The 21,894-nt window shown below is 36.3% G+C and overlaps 1 protein-coding gene across 2 annotated transcripts in view; it reads right to left on the reverse strand.

Annotated features, from left to right (window-relative positions):
• Positions 1–21,894, reverse strand: part of PARD3B (par-3 family cell polarity regulator beta) — a 489,342-nt gene that overhangs the window by 401,771 nt on the left and 65,677 nt on the right. For both annotated transcript variants that reach the window (XM_012727531.1, XM_012727528.1), the window contains exons 6-7: positions 20,589–20,728; positions 18,942–19,070 (exon numbers count right to left, since the gene is read on the reverse strand). In XM_012727531.1, the coding sequence (XP_012582985.1) occupies positions 18,942–19,070; positions 20,589–20,728 (269 nt within the window). The remainder of the gene's footprint in view (positions 1–18,941; positions 19,071–20,588; positions 20,729–21,894) is intronic.

Below are 21,894 nucleotides of genomic sequence, written 5' to 3' on the forward strand. Positions count from 1 at the left end.
AAAAAAATGCACATTTTGAAGCTTTTAGGTCAAGGGAATCTTTATTCCATAAAGGAGAATACATGACATTTAGTTTCCCTATAAGAAATTAAAAAAAAAAATATTTTGCACTGATGAATTTCTGTAGATAGCTTGAAAGCAATGAATTGTTTTCTCTGGGATCTTAGGAAGTATTATGGTCACAGAATAAAATCTGAAACCATTAGAGGGAAAGTGAAAGAATGTTCTACATTACATTCTCCATTATAATTGTATGTGTCATTATTTAGCTTAATGACTCTTTTAGCAAAGATAATATAGCTTTCTTCTCAAGAATTCTAAAATAGGGATTACATCTTAGTTACCTTTATTTTCCCTAGAGGTTTCAGTGAATGTTCTTTTACTTTAAAGTCCAGAGTCTGGACTTTTATTTTATTCATTTACGCTACAATTTAGTAACAATATTGCTTCAGCCTCAAGAAAGTAGTATTTTCTTATGGATGGGGGGGAGGGGTGAGCGGGGGAGAAGAGTTTCTTATAATTAAGGATTATAAGAGAGTCAGATGATTAAAATACAATCATTTCAACCACACCTTTTCTTCTGATGTGAGAACTGGATATAATGAGGCTCAATCCCTTTTAGTATACTACCAATAATACATAATCCTAAATTTCAAATAGAAATTGAGAAATCTCTGGGTAACAACCACTTTTAAATTCACAGTGTAAGTCAATATTAGGAATGAAAATGTTTTTACACTATTTATAATAAGACACTTGTAGATAAAATTTGTAATCTGGCTTTTTATCTTAATTAAATCAATTACTTTGTGAAAAATTTCAGGTAAATCTGACTATATCACTTAGGTTCCATAGAATATGAAAATACATTAATTAAAATGTAAGTATATCTTCCTATTCTTATTACAGTAGACAGTTTGATAGGACAGAGAAAGTCCACCTAGAATTAACTTACTGGTAAAAAGGGAATTAATATATCAATTAGTTGTTTCCACAAAAATGTTGCTTTAAATATCATGCAAGAGGAGCCCTCCCTGGTGACGCAATGGATTAAAGTGCAGCACTGTGAAGCTACCCATAGCCGCTTCAGCCCAAGTTCTATTCACAGCCACGGGGTGACCCACATGGTGCGGCAGACCTCTCCTGACCCACCTGCTGCTCCCTTCAGCAGTGTACTTCCTCAATCTGTCTGTTTTGCTCTGTGATGTGCCTCTGATGAATCCTCTCACCACTCCTGCTCCTCTGGCCTGTACCCCAGTTCAGTATGCATAAATAAATAAAATAAATCTTAAGAACAAACAAAAAAAACATGCACAGCTGCAATGTGTACAACAAGGCCTATTCTTCTACCTCAATGATCATCAGGTTGACTGAGGTTTGGTTAATATAATCTATGTTGGTCTATTGTGGATTCGGTGTATATCTGTGTATATCTGTTCTATATAACTTTAATCTTCCTTATTAGACCATTAGATGCATGAACTATGTTTCTCAAATGTTGAAAGATAGCTGGAAAAATTTTCTTCACATACATTAGACCAGTTTGAGCATATAATATTAGTATTTGGAAGTAAATAATTCAGACCAGTAATTGCATCTATCAATGGAGTACTATATATCTTTCTAACATATGGGAGATATAAAGGGTAAATTATATAACAGGATTTATATTGTTTTAATCATGTCTTTTTTTTTTCCACACACATACCCATTTGTTCTTGTCTCCATGTTTATGACCCCCCCTTTCTTACACTGAAACCCTAATCTCCAATGTATTATAAAGTGGAGCATTTGGTAGGTGATTAGGACATAAGGGTAGAGTCCTCATGATGAGTGCCTTTCTAAAAGTGATTCCACAGTGTTCCCTAGTTATTTCCAGAATAACAGATACAATAAGAAGTCTGTGAGTCACTTGACTATGTCCACACACTGATTTTGGACTTCCATCTTTCAGAATTATGACAACCACATCTCCATTGCTTTTCAGCTACCAAGTCTGTGGTGTTGCTATAGCTGCCTGAACAAGCTAAGATACTATTCCATAGTCTGGACTATGACTGGCTTTAGATTTGTCAAATATTTCCAAGGTTAGATCTATCCATCCACATCCTTGTGCCTTTCTTTCTAGTCTCTTGAAAGAGACTGAACATCTGGACCCAGAGCCCTAAATAACTAGCTTGGGTTACTGAACACTGCCTTTCATTTTACTTTATTCACCCATTAGTATTCATCTCCCAAATGATCCCATGCCTTGGCTATCCATATGTATGTATGTGTGCATATATACACATGTACCTATTACACATACTCACACATGAAAACAGGACAAGGATAAGAGAGCAATTGCTGCTGTGGCCTTAATTCTTGTAAAAACCAGTGTGTAATTACAAGAAGTTTAAAAGTTCAGTTCACTGCCAATCAATATTTCTCTAGTTGTAGGTTGAGCAGGGCTTCTTTTTTCCCTGAACTAATGGATCTTCATTTACCAACAAAATCAAGTATGCTCCATAGACTAAATAAACAAGCTGAACTGAACTCAGTTCAGTTCATGCCTGAGGAATTAAGTTTTTTTTTAATTAATCCATCACAGCTCCATTTTCATTTGCTGAAACATGAAGTAGGAAAACTCACCTAAGCACGTGTAAATTAATCTTTTAGTCAAGCATTTTTCTGATGGTACATACCTGCAATTTTGATACTTAGTAAAAAATATACGTAAGGAAAAGTCTTTATTTCAAATGTGTATATGTATGTTTATATCAAGAATAGAAGTTATTTTCATCTCAAAAGAAGCTTTACAGTCATGACATAAAGGAATAAATGACTCCTTACTTAATACTTCCAAACACCTAGATTTTGTGTCAGCATATACCTTCTCTTCTTTCTTCCTTGATTTTATGAGAAAGAAAACAGTTTTGCTTTCTTTTTCCTATTCTTTTGATTCTCATCACTTTCCCTCTATTCTGACCATTACTTGCCAGTATGTCTGTCTTAACTCCATTAAATCCGCAGAACCCCAACAACGACAGGAACTATTTTTAATTTAACTTTGAGTCCAATTTAGCACCTGATAAGATATATAAACACAATAAGAGTTTTGCATAGGATGACTTCAGAAATTATTTTGTTGATGCACTCTTGCAACAATTTTCTTCTTGAAATACTGGATTAAAAGGCCAAAAACAAGGTGACAACTGTGCATTACATTTTATCTATAAAGGTGCTTTCATACAACTACCCTAAATGACTTTCTAATATGTCTGCCAGAGGGAAATGAAATCAATGAAAAGTTACAGAATTTTTCTTTTTATTTGGCTCACTACCTAATGATCATTCTCTTTCATGCTCCTGTTTTGAGACCCACTGGCAAACTCTTACTTACCTATCAAAGCCCGTCTCAAATTGTTACCCATCTTATTGTGGCCCAGCCTTCACCTGGGTTTCCTTAGCACTCTATGTATAATTAAATTATGATACTAGTCATTTTTTCTTCTGGTTGCTTGTTAATATAAATCAAGGCAAGAGGGAGCATTCTACTTAGGTGTATAACATTAGCAGCCATCTCATCGCAGGCACGAGAATAGGCATATTATGTACAAAGTATTTTTACCAAATGATGCATCAGTTATTTCTTTCTTTATAGATCAATATATGCCACATTTTAATTAATGTATAATATCTGTAAAACTGTTAATTAATTTCCAATACTATATAATATTGATCATTCTCCCTACTATCACAATCATCAAATGGAATTCTGAAGTAGCAGGTAAACATAAAAGATATCTACAGCAACAGAATGAATCACCTTTCCCATTTCTGTAATAGTTCTAAGCTTAATTGTGACCTGTTTGCACTTTGATGCCTATGAAGGTTTGTTTTATTCAAGAAATAGCTTGCAAATATTTCTAAGAACTCACATTTATTTTGGCTCATCTGATCGCCATATCCGCTGTTGAGTTTTGATATGGGGTGGAGTAAAACTGTCATTCATGTTTACTCTGTTATGACAGCTGGTACTATTTAGCAACTACCCTGTTCAAATTAATCCTAAAAAAGCATTTTTTCCATATTTAAAACTATGACTGTGCCTATATCAGCTCCTAAACAATGGATTGAAAAGTTTAAATTCACTTAGTGAATTCATTGTTCTAAATAAAACTGAAAAGCAAATTAAAGTTGCTTTGACAGTTTTTTTTTTTTAAGCACTGAATTGGCAACATGGTGTGCAAATACCAAGAAGAATACTTATATTTGGTTTCTCCCTTTTGTTTTCAAATCCACTGCACATTAAGGCACAGACAATCCAGAATGTGTTTAAACTTTATTTGTTCTGGAAGGAGAATCAGTCATCATGCAAATATGTTAAATGATTAGTAAAAGAGACATCTGACCAGCTGCTTTCTTGTTAAGCAGCCTTTGGTCCCAGCCTTTGTCCCTATGGATGTAGAGCCCATCCCCTTGTTTTAGCCACATCAAAAGTAGCCATTGACTAAACAAATATGCATGATTTAGAAAAATAGCCATATTTTAGTGATACAAAGCAAGCCGTCTACTGTTTAATGGGGACCTTATGTTCGGAAGCCCTGTCAACTCTTTTCTTGTTCTATAGTAGAGAAAAAACCTACTCTGCTTTATAAACAAGCTGAGAGGCATACTCAAAGAATTCAATAAGAAATGTAGAATAATGATAAAGTGAGCATAATTTACTAATGTTATAACATAATAGGTATATGTCTATTGGAACACTTACTCAGCAAAACAGCACACTTTGTACTGTGACTAGATTTCTGACTTCTAAAAACTAATCTTTGTGAGGAAGAAATCCAGCTGCAACTTCCAAAAGAAAATTACTTGTGTTCTAAGAACATTATGAACGATCAAAAACTAACTTGTTCCCCTTCACATTGAGTTAAGATAATCTCCCATATTTTCTAAAAGGGAAATAAATTTGGAAACTAAAAAAAGTGTATTGTTTTTACTTTTCTCATTTTCTGGTCTATGGTAATTAATGTCTACTCAATGCCATGCTCAATCATCTGTCTCCCCTGGGACTGTGCTTTCAATTAAACCTTTTATTTCATCCAAGAATGCCCGTTCTCATTGACCACTGCACTTTTTATCTGTGGATTTATGGTAATCTAATGCACATCTCCTTACTGGCAGAATGGCCTTATGAATCCTTATTGTTCTTATACCAGAAGAGAAGTGAAAAACAAAATTAGCTCCTGAGGAAGCCAGGAAGGAAACCGCATTTGTTTAACACAGCAAGCAGCCTTTCACTACCTGCCCAGTGGCCTTGACCATGATGCTGGCCTGGCCTCTCAATGTGCTGGCTGCCCTTGCCTGGCTGCTCAAGTCTGATAAGACATGTGGACTCCCTTGAGAGCTATTGAGAGCTGACGGAGAGAGGCAACACAATCTTTGGGTTACATTTTCAAAGGTTTGTGAAGGAAATAAGACATTGACATGCTATCGCTATTCTTTTTTTGCAAGAAACCCTACAGGTTAAAGAGGAACCTCTGAACTGCTACCTGACAGTAAAAGCTGGGCTTTTTAAAACACAAGCCATAGCTGGTTTGCAGCAATTTTGCCTTGACTTTCCTTCCAATGAGGCTGCACATGATTTGATTTCTGTTTTAGAAGTACACAAATTATAGTGACATGTTATTAACTTAACCACTATGAAAAATTACATACATTTTTTTTAAAATAATCATACTCAGTTGCACAGCTGAAGACAAAGCTCAATCTAGTGTACTTCTATCTCTTTAGGATGTGGGGAATAAGTCACTGTTATGTATATCCTCAAACATGAACACGTTCAGTGCTTCATCTTTGTTTAATTTCCTTGCATACCTTCATAGCACATAAAATTATCAAGTTCATAATTACATTAATATTTATTTATATAATTTATTTACAATCTGTCTAGAAGAGAAATTGAGGTGCCTTGCATTAATAATTACATCGAAAGTATCTTTCAAGTTTTCAACAAATTGCTAATGTTGTCATAGTTATATCTTTCCAATACAACAATGTAGACACCAAAAATTTTTTATTGCATTAAGGATAACCAGACCCCAGTGAATAATGTTTATAATTCATTCACTTTTCCTTATGCATACTGGAAATAAGCTTTAATCATGGCTGTGGGTGTAGACAAGGTGATTTCTCTTTATAAAATAAGCTGTATGCTATAATTTTGTTTATAAACTTAGTTTTTGCAACTTAATTTTTTTCCTCAAATGAAAGACTGGTAAATTGTGCTGAGTTTTCCATTAGTCAACAGGGTTTGTTTACTCTATAGTACCTCCAAAACATAACAGTACATGATAATTGAATTCTATTGGATGGTCTATATATAAGAACGTCCTGTGGGAAAATACACCTATGCTTCTAATTTAGGAAGTCAGGAATACATTTCCTTTTGCAGTGACTGTGAGAAAGGGTGCAGTCTCTTTCAGTGCTCACAGCTCTGGCACCATCGACAGAGGGTTGGAGTAGGGCTCCATTTGTGCCTATTAAAAACAATGGCAACTGGCATTTTAATGGTAGGTTGAAAAGGCGGTGATGAGAAAGATATTTGTCAGCAATTTGTTAGCTCTACATTTACTTCAGAGAAGGCACTCTGTAGGTCAAATGCTCCCAAGGCATTCTGAACTGTGGAACAAACAAACACTCAGAGGTGGACTCCTGCTGGACACTTATATATACAGATCATTCATAATTCAGGCCCTGTTTTCACTGAGTGTCATGCTAGGACTGTTGTTCAGAATTCAGAGAATAGTATACTTTGCAGTAAGAAGACATCTAAGAGACTTTTTACTTCAAAATCCTCTTTTTATAGATATGGAAACTCTTAGCCTTAATTTTTTTGTATGTGGGTTGATAATTTAATTTTAGTATTTATAATTTTAATATTATTTTTATTTTACAAAAGTTTATATTTTACATCATTTTGTACTTTTTTCCCCATCTCAATTGATTTTAACATTCTTTAATTCAACTCCTACTTCTGTGTCTATTGTAAAAGAGTAAATCCCCACATGGAATGAAAGAAGAAAGGGAGAAACATACTCCTCATTGGGAAAGAAATGCTCAAAAATAGGAATAGAAGTTTCAATTTGCAAGAATGTCATGGTAAAGTATGTTAAATAACAAAGTAGAGGAAACGGAGCATGCCTAAGATTCTTTTACATCTTTTGCGTTATACATGCACTGAGAAAGAACTAGATCTTTGTGACTCATTAAGAAATGTATAGATGATGTTCTTGGGAGCTGGACTGGCCTTATGACTTGCTTTGACCAAGAGAAGGAGACACAAGTGACAGTGTGCAACTTGCAAGGCTAGGTGAGGTCTTAAGAAACCCTGCTTCTTTGTATTTCCTGTCCTGAAAATGCCATGCAAGAAAACTAGACAAGTATCTTGGAGGATGAAAAGATGAATGAAGAGAACCAAAGTACTCCACCCAACAGCCAGCACCAGCTGACAGTCATGTCGTGGGGCCATCTTGGGCTTCCCAACCTATCAGTTGCTCCAGTTGAATGAAAGAGGCAAGATGAAGCCCATAGAACTTAAAAACACAGTACTTAGAATGCCGACCTTATGAACCAGGGTATCAAGCAGCTCTTTAGTCACACTTGATGGATATTTATATCATTCCTAGAAACATTCTAGTTATGAAATTGCAATTTTGTTCACATCACAGTAAAAGTAGCCAACATTACTATCACAATCACCAACACATTCCTTTTTTTTTTTATTTTTCCAAAGATTTATTTATTTATACATGCAGAACTGGGGAACAGACCAGAGGTGTAGGGGTACTAAGATTTATCAGTGACGAGTGAAGAGCAGAACAGGACAGGGAGGGCCTTTTTTTACAACTTCTAATTCATGAATTCACCTCTCAGTCTCTTCCTTAAATTTGCACATTTCTTTACATTAGTTTTTCCTACTAGCAAACAGTACTATGCCATCTTTGTTTTTCTCGTTACAGTTAGAATTGCCTATAAGTTGTTGGAATTCAATAATCAAGTTTTGTTTTTTCAAAGATTTATTTATTTATTTTATTTATGGGTATAAGAACTGGGTGCAGGTTCTGATGAAGAGGGGGTGGGGGATTCACCAGAGATAGAGTGGGGAGTGGAACAGACAGATTGACTTAAACCTACTACTGAGGGGAGCAGTAGATAGGCTAGGAGAAGTCTGCTGTGCCATATGTGAGTCAGCTCCCTGGCCAGACATAGAATTCAGGCCATAGCAGTGATAGTGTGACAGTGCTGAGACTTATCCATATGCCATCAGGGAGACCCTCAAAAATCAAGTTATAACACATGACACAAATAAATGTTTGATAAGTATTTGTCAGCTAAACTTGGAAGAGATGTTCAGTATGTGCAATAAATACGGATCAAATTACTGAGCCCTGGTTTTTGTTTTATTTTTTTTTTAAGATTTATTTATTTGTGCATACAGAACTGGGGTACAGGCCAGAGGCTCAGGGGCGGCAAGAGGCTTCACCAGAGACAGAGTGGGGAACAGAGCAGGCAGATCAACGAAGTACACTGCTGAGGGGAGCAGCAGGCGGGTCAGGAGAGGTCTGCCACGCCATGTGGTCACGTCGGGGGCAGGCGGAATGGAATTTATGCGGAAGCGGCTTTAGATTCTCAGTGTTGTGCTTTAACCTGCTGCGCCACCAGGGAGGGCCCACCCTGTTATCTTTGATGTAGAACCAGAAATAAAGGAAAATGGAGGCCCGTGAAGACACATCTCCTGAATTATTAGCCTCTGAGTATCATGGATGAACATTTGGTTTCAGGGATATGCATTGAAAACAAGCAACAGGCAGTATGATTTTTTGTGGGGTGCTTTTATGCAGTTGGCCATTTTTGGTTCATTTCCTTATTTCTGTGTGCGTTCCCTGGCTAGTGGTAATTTAAGGATGAGATGGCAGCTGCTGGAAGGAGAGCAGGGAGAGGGTGAGCCCTTTGGAGTCAGACTGAGCCTTGGTATCTTACCTGTGGGGTGCTAAGGTCCACAGCTCCACAGATGAGGAGTCACAGGCCTGACTTTTGTGTAACCCTGACTAGCAATACACTGACTAGCACAGGTGAGCGTGCTCTGTTGTACCTGGGGCTGCAACATTCCCCATCCTTCCACCATTACCTCCACCTTCATCACCACCTGACATCTTGATATAATTTAATGTAATATTCCTAGCGTCCTCTTCACCACTACCAGGTATTTTAGTAAAATACAAAATAAATATAATCTGTAATTATGAAATACCGTATTGAATGTTATTATCTCCTCTAAAGGTAGAAGAATGGGCCAGAAAGCCAGAAAGTAAAGAGGAAGAGGAGAGAAAGAAAATTAAAACATTTCAAGCTGCTCAACAATACATCCTTAGGTCTTAAGCCTCTAAGAGATGCAAAGAATTAATTACGGAAAGACTAGGTGATAAAAGTCCTTCATATAACTCAATAAGTGGCCAGGAAACATAATTGCACTCGTTTATAATTGAATATCCTGCCATTGGGGCAGACTTAAAGAAGGGTAAACTTAAAGAGACATAACAATATTAAATGTTCTCTTGTCTTTTTAACATTTGTGATAAAACTTTTTTAAGGGGGAACTAGATATGGGTGGGCTTTATTTAGGCAGTATGAGGGATTAAACAGTATGTGACTTATACTTGTGCATCTTAATTTAAATAATTATAATATCTTAAAGAAAAAAATGAAACTTAGCTTTCGATGCTTCATTATATTTGACAGGTTCAATAAAAGGGCACCCATGTACTGGTGCATTTAGGCATCATGTAGTCTGCACACTCATTAAAAATAATGAGAACACATTTAAAAGTCATTGCCCAGAGAATCTTTGGGGATGGGGCATGGGAAGAGGTAAGTGGCAACAGATTGCTATTTAAGTGTCTATCTCTGTTTTATCAGCCCTTAGGAAAAAAAAAAAAAAAGTTAATCTTATGATGATATTCTTAAAGATAAAGATCACACATTTCCCTGAAAAACAGCAGATGAAGTATGTCCAAGCCTCTAAGTAGACTTTCAAAATGAATTGGGCTATAGTGACAGTTTCACATGTGTGGTATTTACTTTGATAACAGCTGGGAAAGTCAACCACAATCAATTAAGGTGGTACTTTCTCCCCTTAATCTCTATCTTTTACAAAATGAATGCATTTCCTCATCTTACATCAAATGTACCTTAACAAATGTACTGATCACAGGCATAGAGGTAATTAAGCAAACCAAGGTCATCCCCCGAGTTTTGTAACCACCTTCTTACCCAGCTGCTCCATATCAACAGCTGGCATGAATTACTGGTAACATTTGGTTAACTGGATAATAAGACGGATATAGTCTGTGGTTGGTCACAATGTTACTTTTTTCTGAGCCGCTTTAATGCATATATTTGGAAAATTCTTTATTCCAGCCTCTGGGTGCCTAATCATGGCCACAATGGACACTAATAAGACTTATGTCTTGTGCCATGAAAGAACAGCTGAATCTCATGGTTTTTCATTTTTAACTTTCAAGAGAATATAATTAGGCCTGGATCCTCTAAAATGTCACAAGAACTTCATTTTAGCATGGAGCTCTCCCCTTTCCATCCCCAACAAAACCAGTTCTGTGATAAAAGCTATTATTTTCATTCTGACACCTGGAAGCCATACAACCAGACAAAGTGGCCAGCACTTCCTCCATCTGTTTTAATAAAGCTGAACCAAAGCATTTATCATCATCTATTTTATCAAGACTAGGTTTTGCTGACAAGGATTCAGCAAAATTCTTTCAGGTCTAAGTACTTCCCAGGGAGGAGCAAATGCCTATTAATCCCTCATCCTTGTGGGTTATTGAATGCACTCAAAAAACTGGCAAAGATTAAGGACCTAGTCTCTTTGCACACACACCGTAAGAGATAGAAGGCAAGATGCCTTCCTCAGTGAGGTAGAATCGTTCTTAAAAGATCATTCTGATGTTGATGATGCAATTTTGGCGAGGGACAGTATGTCGGTGTCTCATTCCCTCCTCTCTAAAATGAAATAAAGGAGATCAACTAAGCATGGTCAATTTGAGATGATAAACAAGGGTCACTTTCTTAGGAACTTTGGAATCTCTGATATGGTTTCAACCATACAGAATGGGGGAGGGGAGAATCTGGCACATGTCAAGGCCAGGGGCACTTAGCTCAGCCTATAGCAGGCCACACTGGAAGTAGGGGGAAGAGGAAGGGAAATAGGTTAAACTGCAAACAGATACCAACAACCTAATCTTTCAAGCTTTCCTAAATGTACCCCTCTTTGAAACATACTTAGATTCACAAGTTCCAAGGTAGCACGTAACAAATTCTAAGCACAATCAAATTAAGTGTGGAAATTTTAAATCATGATCAAGTTGGGTTTGAAAAAGTCAAGCACAATTGAGTTTGCCTAAATGAATCAGGTGTAATTGAGTTGAGTAACTGAATTGCACTCAGCACTGGTTCTTTGCCAAAATGAGAGGCACGTGGCCATAGAGACACAACTCAATTGGGTTTGAAATTTACACAATATTTTTTTACAGATCAAGAAATTGTAGAAAAGAAAAAGTGGAGAAATTTCTTACTGAAAATACTCAGTTATAGTCAGTAAGTTATCTTACAGGCTTTATGTTCTTTGCAACAAAACCTGTTTCTCAAACTTGAGGGAACATGAGAGCTATCTGGAAAACTTGTTTAAACATATCTGTGAGTCTCACCTGCCTAGAGCTACTGATTCCTTGGGTTTGGAGGCAGTTTGAGGTCTCTGCATGTAAAAATCCCAGGTGACGTGGTCCTGTTCGTGTGTGAGACCCCAAGTTGAGAAGCATTGTTCTATTAAGTTATTGTAGAACCAAGAGTGCAGTATTTAAAAACACTTTAATAAAACTTAAATATTTTAATATACAGGAAGGTTACATATTGCACTTATCATTTTAAAAGTAAGCTTTACAATTAGATTATTCAAATGTTTTTGTAACTAATATTATTTACATGCTCCACTGCTTTATGCACTTGTATTTTGAGATTGCTGTGCTATGAAATATAAGGTAATATTTGCATGTTTTACTTTGGTTTAAAGTGAGTGTAGCAGGGGGCTTCCCTGGTGGTGCAAGGGGTTACATCTTAGCGCTATGAAGCTATCACTAGACATTGCAGGCTCTCCACAAGAAGAGAGAAGGAAAAAAACGCTGAGGGTTACAGGCTCCACAAACCACCTTTGTATCTATGAAAGGAATAAAATTCTATGATGGAATAGATTTTTTTCCCCCCAAACCAGCCTATACATCTTCCATGATATCTCGATGACGTCTAGACTAAAAACTTTTGAGTTATTGGCATTTCTTCCTTCCTTATCCCACCATGTATCAGATGCCAAAACCAAAGTTTTCTGCCTCCATCTCCTTATTTCCAAAGGGTGGGAAACCTTAACATGTGCACTTGGTATCTTTCACTCAGTTGAGCAATAATGATGACAATGACAAGAAATATTTGTTAAATCCCATGCTATCTGGCCTACTTTAAGTAATTTACATACATCTCATTTAGTGCTAACAGTCTCTTAGGTAAATACTGATCCAATCTGCCTGTTAGAGAGATGAGGAGGGAGTCTGGGGGAGGTAACTTAATTAAGACCATTCAGTCAGTAAGTGGTAGAGCTAAGATTTAAACCAGTTCTGACTGATTTCAATCCCAAGCTCCTACAACTATATTCTAGTGAGTTACAAGCATCTCTTCACCCCCATCAAATTATTCCAAACAACACTGCTTCTGTTAGTCCTTTGTTCAGCAATCTGTCAAGCTGGGCTGCCCACAATCTCATAGTATCTCCTCGATGTATGCTGTGTTTTCCAGTGTCTGAGTATTTGAAGATGCTATTTCCTACCTCTCCTCATGTCTACATTCTGAAACCCACTCAATTATCAAAACCCTTCTCAAACACGCCCGTGATCTTCAATGGTTTCTTCAAGATTCCCAACTTTGAATCCCTATACTATTTCATGTGTGTAATTCCATGATCTCATTACTGTTCTCAAGGTGCAAAAAACTCCTTGAGGACAGAACATAGCTCATTCACCTCTGGAATTCATGTTGGAGAGAACTTTAGGATTAAAGACATACTGGTAGAGTGAAAATGCAGTAAGAAGAAAATTATCATAGGGAGAAGAACCAGTAAAGATTATATCTTAGGGAGGACTCCATCTTAAGTCATTAGAACTGTGTTGCTTAGAGGGTGCATAAAATACAACAACAGTGCATTTGGGCTTTTGCATAATTATTTAAATTCCAAAACATAACTCTTATACTTTGGTTTAAGTAGAAAAATCATTTTGAAATCAGCCTTCAATTTCTGCTACTTATCCACAAATAACCGCTCTAATATTCATTCTTCCTTAAGTAGCATGGTTAATTAAGCATGGAGTCATTTGAATCAAATAGCCAAAGGGAATAAAATAATGTATCAGTTAAATGAGGTTCATCTAAAATTTCAAACCAAATTCCTGCATGAATCATAATGCTAAATAATTTGACAGTGAAGTTGGGATTTTTCACTTTATAAGAAGGTGGAGTAAATTGTGAAGGGGCCGGGAATCACAAGTCATTTGCTAGGGTACTCACAGGGGCTGGTAAAACAACAGTGTGTGAATACCCTGAGCTCAGCAACTATTCAGGGAGTCTCCATGCATGTGTGCATCAATTTTTTCCCTCAGAAAAGCAATATTCCTAAGTGAAAGCCAAATCAGCATGACAAACATGGCTAACTTTGGGGTCTCAGTCATGCCGGGCAAGAGCGACTGGCTTGCTTGAAATATAGTTAATCCCACTTGCAGAGGCTAGCATTTAATAGCAGGCAAACTTGGCAGGTAGAAATTATAAATACATTTGAAACTTTCTCAGCTCATTTTACCCACCAGGGGTTGCTGTGATTTTCAGGACAATTTAAAGATAAGGCAGGAGGTCAGAGAATGAAACATTAAAGAGGTTAACAAAGAAATGACAGAATATTCCTTTCTCCCCAGTAAAAGAAGAGAGAGACACACAGGCACATACATGGCAAATAACACAGCATCTGTCTGTCTCTGAAGCTCTTAAAAACAAAGGCATGAAATAACTTAAAAACCTTTAGTTTTTCAGGCTCTTTCCTAAACAGGAAGATAGCTTTATATGATACTATGCATAAGAAAAAAAGTAATTTCAGGGCCCTGGTGGCACAATGGGTAATATAGCTCAGCATTGCAGGCGAGCCGCAGCTGCTTCAGTGTAAGTGCCGCAGACCTCTCCTGACACACCTGCTGCTCCCCACAGTGTACTTTGTCGATCTGCTTGTTCTGCTCTCCACTCTGTCTCTGGTGAATCCACTTATCAACTCTGCACCTCTGGCCTGCACCCCAGTCCTGCATGCATAAGTAACTAAATCCTTAAAAAAAAAAAAAAAATTCAGATGCCAGGGATGAAAAGGAACTAGTAGGCCCATTCCCTCACAGGACAGATCAGATAAACCACTGATGAACTAACGTAGTTTTCATTCCAAGTACAGAGGCAGACACAGCAATTTCACCTTCCAATTCTATTACCAACACTAGCCTCAAAGTTTCTTCTGCAAAAATCTTCCTTATGTGAATATCTCTCTAACAAACTCTTACTTGGTCAGGGGTGAGGACATCAAAGTATCTTCTAGACAAGGATTCTGGAAAGATTACTTTTGAAACACAATTCTTTTATGACACTAGAACGAGCAAAATAATTGTGGTGTTATTACATAAATTCCTCTATTGATTTTCAAGCCAGCCTGCCACAGATGGAACAAGGGTAGGCTAAACATGCTACTGCATTTGTGACACTAACCAATTGCCCAGGAAGAACAAGGACCAGCAAGGAGAAGAATTCAGCAAAGCACTCTTCTGTGGCAGGTCGAGAGACATGACCAGGAAATGGATACTAAAGGTCTTTGGCATAACAGAGGGTCACATCCGAGAGACCAGCCTATATCAGGACTTCCTGTATAACTGCTGACCACATGTTCCCTTGGCTGTGTTAAGGCTCAATCAGAAGCTTATGATAACAAGGATGTAAGGAAGATTTAACTGTCACAAAACAGGCAGAGCAGTACGGTTAAGAGGGGGTATTGAGCTGGTGAAATAGCAAGGCTTAACAGAAGGAGCGGAGACTTTCTCAGAGTAGGAAAACAATAAACACAGTTTGTTTCATCAAAGGAGATAGAATAAGACAAAAGCAGGAAATGCTGTCCTTCCTTCATCCTGCCAGATTTTCAATGGAAAGTCAAGTGTGTACATCCATCATGATAAGGGAGAAGAGACCAAAGTGATACCTCCTTCAGTTTTTTGAAACAAAAATACAAAGATGTATCACAGGGCACACTGTTCTTCATATTGCTCTTTCAACTAGTCTAATGCATGTCACACTATGAAGTAATTCCCACTGAAATAATACCACACATGCCAAACATGACTTCTCTTTAAATTTCCTATGTGGATCTTGCTACTTAGTACTTAACGTAGCACTGGGGCTGGAACCAGAATATAATTTCTTATTTCTCCAAAACATAGATTATGGGTCCACACATGATTTAGGGACTCATAAGCCTTGACCAATGGTACTTACTTTGCCATGGTTACAAAGAATATTCCACATATTTGGATAGCGAGAAGACAAATAACTTTTAGGGTTTAGACTATTTACCAGAGAATAATAAGAGAATGGATTCTAACCACATGATTTCCAAATTTTGTATAAAGCTAAAAACAATGAGGAAAAATGATTTACTTGCATTCAGAAGGTCACTGTGTTAAAATTAATTTAATATGCTCTTTGGTTGGCTTAGCCTGTGATGTCACTTTCTGGGACAGAAATCAAATTTTACTAAATTTTATTAAATGACAGAGAAATAATATATACAGGTTATCCAATATCTATTTGATTGGTTAAAACAACTTGGATGCCAGGACCATTTTAAAATAAGAAAGAAGAAATAATAAACAAGAAAACAATGTTCAAAATAGTAGTTAATCTCCAGCAAGCCTGCATAAATCTATTTATGCCATAATGTATCTACAATACAGTATTGTGTTTATAGTAGCTCCACAGTGGTAATATAGCAGGTTAAATAATTATAGCTAACACCTACTGAGCACTTACACTTGATCAGAAAATATGCTAATAGCTTTGCATGCATTATTTTTTTTTTAATTTTCACAACTGTTTTATGATATACATTAGGACACTGAGCCTCGAAATGATTTTGTGACCTTCTCTAGCTCACACAGTAAGTGGTATATGTATTAGAAGCTAAGTACAGAGAGTGAAATGCCAGATACAATACCAAGTGCTACAAAACCTAGGTCCTAGTTCCAGGTTACTCAATCACATTGGCTGTCTTATTTTTTCAACTTCAAACTTATAACTGAATTCATAGATTCTTTCCATTCTCTTTAGTCCAAGTATTCTAATATTCCATTTAATAACTTCCAGATGTCTGTGAATTGTCTGTTAATGCATTCTTTTGCATGCAAGCATAAGAATAAAATCTTTCCATACAGCATTTTTCCCCATCCATGCCCAGATTTCAACAGAATACAGTGAAAAGTTCTTTACTTTTTCTCTTATTCTTGAACAAGAGTTTTAACCTCTGGCAAGTAAAGAATTGGCCAAGGAGTGAAAGGGTTCCCCTTTCTATATACACGGTGACTCCTTTTTATTGTTCCTTTCTATATTAGCTCTTAGAGAGTAAGATCAAGGTCTTCACAAAGAAAGAATTGAAGGAGAAATTCAATTGTACTTTACAGAAAAAATATTTAGAATCCAAATTTTATCAGCATTTTGCTGTTAAGAAAAATAAGGGTAAGAGAATGTGTGAGAAAAGATCAAGATTTTGCATTCCAAATAACTACAAATGGAGGGTTCAAATCAAGGAAAAGTGTCCGGGAATGTAATCTTCACGGTTCATACCACTCTTTCCTCTTTTATGAATCTTCCCGAATCATAAAAATAGGTCAAGTGAAAAAATGGATAAGATGATAGGGAAGAGAAGGAAGATGGAAAAGAAATCCTTGCCAGAAACATGGAGGGAAGATGGGCTTTTGACCAGTAAGTAAGAAGCATTAATATGACTGAGTTGAGTCAGTTGTATGTTCAAATATAAATATAAATGCATCTAACAAAATAAAATACTCAATAGCTATCTTGGAGGTTATCTACTCTCATCACCTTATCAAGTGAGAATTTTTTACTTCTACATCTTTTGACAGATGATGAGGCAAGCTCTGTTTTGATATTTTAAATAACCCATTTCCTTCTTGGATAACTCCAATGGCAAAATGTTCTTGTAACAGTATCCCTTCCAACTACTTATTTTCATATACCTCAACAAGGGAAGGGAATAAATCAAATCAGTCTAAACTATTTTTCAACCCTAGAACTTCCAATTGAAGTACACAACATATTCTCGGTAAACTATTTATCAAATTAATATATAGGTACATTAATGGATATAAACTATCTGGAGAAATAGATTAATTCTACATTCCAATCCATACAATAACTCTACAGATTTAATAATTATCATGTGTCTCAAGTTCTTTTTTTTTTTTAGCTAACCTTAATTTTCTCAATTAGCCCTCACTGTTCAGATAATCTAACTGTGGGAACTTATGATATTACTTATATGTGCCTTGATAATTTCTTACATAGGTTCAAAGCAAGTTAAAAAAAAGGGGGGGGTAATTAAAACTTATTTAATAACATCTATTCCTCATAGTTGCAGACATTAAAGTTATTCTAAGGAATTTATAAATATTTGTAGTACTCTTAAATATTTTCAATTATAAAATAAAGGTGTTCATTGTGGAAAAAAATAGAAAATTTTCATATTCCCAAGTTTCTCCTTTTAGTTCTTTTTAAAAATTTGTTTTAGATGTAATTTGATCATCCTGTATGTATAATTTGATACACTATGCTTTAGCTTAACAATTGACTAAGATTATTTTATCATGTTATTATCAATTCTTCACAGAGACCACTTAAGGTACTTGTTATATTAAATTCAGGAACTATCCAGTTATTATCTAATATGTATGGTAGTACAGTACCTAACTTATTTTGTAACAAATAGGACATTGGTAAAAAGTAGTATCACTAATTTTCCATAAATCCTTGACATTCAGTTCAGGAAAGATTTCTAGGTTAGTTTCTAGTCAAAGGATCTTTTTTTTTTTCAAAAAAATTAATCAGTCTTCTATGTAATTAAATTTTCTTAAGCTAAGACTTTTCTGTAGATTCATTGTAACTTTCAGTTGCCTTTAGTAAAATTTCTATTCACCTTTTTATGTTTCCTCTATTCATTTTTTAAATTAATTTATTTAATAATTCATTGATGTATTAATAATTTATTAGGATGCCCCATCAGGTATTGCCACTGTAGCACAACCACCAAATCACCCTAGCCGAACTTCTCTTGCTGTGTGTTAGTGCTCTCTGCAGTTCTCTTTCTGAATATTCACCATTTTGAATAATTAATTGTACTTTTGTGTCCTTTTAGAAAGCAAGCTGTTTAAAGGAAGGACCGTGAACATTTTAGCTGTGTTTTGCCTAGAACTTAGCACATACTCACGTCTGTTTTATTTAGGTGAATATTATTAAATTTTTTCTTAAAAGAGAATTTGGATTTACGAACCTAATTATTGTTTGTACGAACACAAGCTGCATCAAATGAACATCCTAAGCTGAGACACCCAATGGGGCCAGCTTTCCTTGCTGTGATTCAATTTTTGCTGCAAGTAGAGCCTGAGGTTTAAAACTCACTTCTCAGAGTTCATAAATTCACTAAGTATATTGAGCTCTACATTGGAAACTGAATGAGACAATGATCTGTATATTACCAGCTCCCGGGGCAGAAAACTTCCTTCTTGGCGGGCGATGACCAGTGATGCTGTCTCTCCCTGCTTAGTGCTCCTCAGCATGGCCACAAGTTCCTCCTGAGTTCGACCTGTGACATCTCTGCCATTCACCTAATGGAGACAATCACGTGAATGGTTACCAGCACACTTGTCCTCCATCTTCCTCTATCTAGAGGGCTTCTGAAAATATGTAGCAAATGGGCTCTTGCAATCAGTGAAGTTCTAGAAAACTGAAATCTTGAGCCAAACCTACCATATTAAAAATACCAATAAAACCAGCTGTCAGGCTCTCCCTGGTGGTGCAATAGATTAGGACGAAGCACTCAAGCTACCTGCAGCCGCTTCAGTGCAAGTTTGATCCCCAGTCTGGAGGTGACCCATATGGCATGTCAGACCTCTCCTGACCTGCCTGCTGCTCCCCTCAGCAGTATACTCTGCTGATCTGCCTGTTCTGCTCCCTACTCTGTCTCTGGTGAATCTTCTCACTGCCGCTGCACCTCTGGCCTGTACCCCAGCTCTGTATGCATAAATAAATCTTAAAAAAAAAAAAAAAAGCTGTCATTATTATGTTGCTGGATGGCCAGGAGTTTATACCAGCAGTTTTTTTTTTTTTAATTCCACAATCTTTTTAAACTATTATTAAATTTATTTATTTGTTTTCTTATATCATTTTTAATTTCTGTACAGTATTTTGTTTCTCCCCTCCGGTGAAATATCTGTAGTTCTCCCCTCACCGAACCACCCATGCTCCATCATTACAGTCCCTTGTGTTATTCCCTCCTCTGTTCTGATGGCTCTCTCTTATGAGGGGAAATCAAACTAATATATAAGAGAATGATTACTCAAATAGGAAGGAAGCAGCTTTCGTATGCTTAACTGGTATCATTTTCTGTCTAATACAAAAAGCAAAAATGGACATTAGCACATGACATATTCCTCTGCAAACAAAATTACTTGCTATAATTCTCTTGTCCTCCATTTTTAGAAAATAATGGTGACCATATTATCTTAACTTATAGGAATTTTTAATGTGGAGTCATCTTTTCTGATCTAAAACTACACAAAAAGCTGTAATGTTGCATTCACGTCCTGAGAAATTAGATGGAAATGGCCATTTTCAATGAAGATGATTTCTTGAAAGTTGTCAGTATATATTTAGCCAATAAGATGATGTGCTCATTGACAGTGAATGAAAAAAGGAACTAACAACAAGTTCTGTTGTTTTGTGTGTCCTAAATATATCTCTACAGGCACAAATCAATTTGAGGAAGACTGGCCTATCTTTGCGAGAAGTTTAAAGAAACTAGTAGAAGGACTTCAGCATGACTTTGAAATTCTTAGCACTAACTGATTTTTATGTTTAACTTTTAGATTTGAACCAGATCCCTCGAGGGCCCCAAGAGGTGGAAGTAAGAAAAAAGGGAAAATTTCTTATTATTACTTATCCCTAATCACTGTCCTATATTAGGAACTTTCACATCCAGTTGTTCTGCAGTTTTTATAATTGATGCGCTTATTGGTCTAGAAGTAATATTTTTTTAATATTTATATTCAAATTTTAACATATGTTGATATACTTATTCAAATACCAATAAACATTTGATTGAAGAAATTAATTTCAATTCTTACCTCCAAAATTCTGTCACCTGACTGCAGGCGGCCATCTTTTATTGCTGCTCCCTTTGGTAAAATGTTTTTTACAAAAATGGGACCAGGACCATGGATGGAAGAATCTCTGGTAACCACAGTGAAACCAAGTCCTTCAGGACCTAGTGTATAAGAAACACACACCGTCACTTTAAGCAGGTATAATACTATAATCCATCTTAAAGTGAAATCTAGCTAATTTAGACTAATAAAGAATAAGTGAAATATTTACATTCCAACATATCTTTAAATATGCTTCAGTTTTCCAGTTTCAAATACAGATTATTGCTCCTGACAGGCCCTGATGGTATCAGAGTAAGTGTAGCTCCATACAGTTGTGTAACACTTTCACTTATTAACTCCTCGAATAGATGTCAAATGTCATGCACATGCTAGGGAGACTAAATTCTCAGGAAACCACAACCTCACTTCATACTTTCTGGAGAAGCAAAATGCCATCTGACATGAATTTTGCAGGCATCCAATCAGCTGCTGAACCTGTGGCTTCCTCCTCTACTTATGCCTCATTTCTTTATAAGCTGCAACTCTCAGTTGCTCACTCAACCACATTGTTTCTGCCCTTCAGCTCTTGCATTTGCAGTTTTTATTTTCCAACATATTGTCCATTCTACATAATTGCTCTATCAGATTTATCTACCCTCATGAATCCATAGAGCTCAGTCATCCTTCTTCTTCAATCTTTCATCATCAGCAATCTACCTATGACCATATTCAGTAATTCTTTCTCTTCTTGGTCTTTCCCCTTCTATAGCTTCCACACTTACCACCAGTCATGTTCTTGGCTTTCATGTCTTCTTTCTGGTTATTTTCCTACTTCTTTGATTACATCATAACTATCTCTTTCTTACCCATTTTGTCCCACATATATATCTATATATGTTCAATAGGGGTCCATTCTGAAACAATTTTCCCTCTTTGGCTCCAACACTCAAACCCCTATAAAGACACCTAAATGTTTATGTTTGACAATAATCTTTCCCACTTCAGTGTCCTAAGTATCACCATATACATACTTTCCCCACCACTCAAATTTTGTTAAGAACTTCTTCACCAATCCAGATTCGAGCTTTGTCACATATACTCACTAACTTAAAAGTTGTACTTTCTAGAAATGTATTTCCATTGTGTGAGGCACCATGGTTGAGAAATTCAGCAATAACTAAAATTTCTCTTTCTCTTCCCTCCCACACCCAGTTGCCTATGAAGGCACATGTTATATGCAGACAGATGAAGTATATCATTTACTCATCTTCTGTTGTTTGGTTTC

The sequence above is a fragment of the Condylura cristata genome, unplaced genomic scaffold, assembly GCF_000260355.1.
Source record: "Condylura cristata isolate star-nosed mole 26May11 unplaced genomic scaffold, ConCri1.0 scaffold00002, whole genome shotgun sequence".
Lineage (NCBI taxonomy): Eukaryota > Metazoa > Chordata > Mammalia > Eulipotyphla > Talpidae > Condylura > Condylura cristata.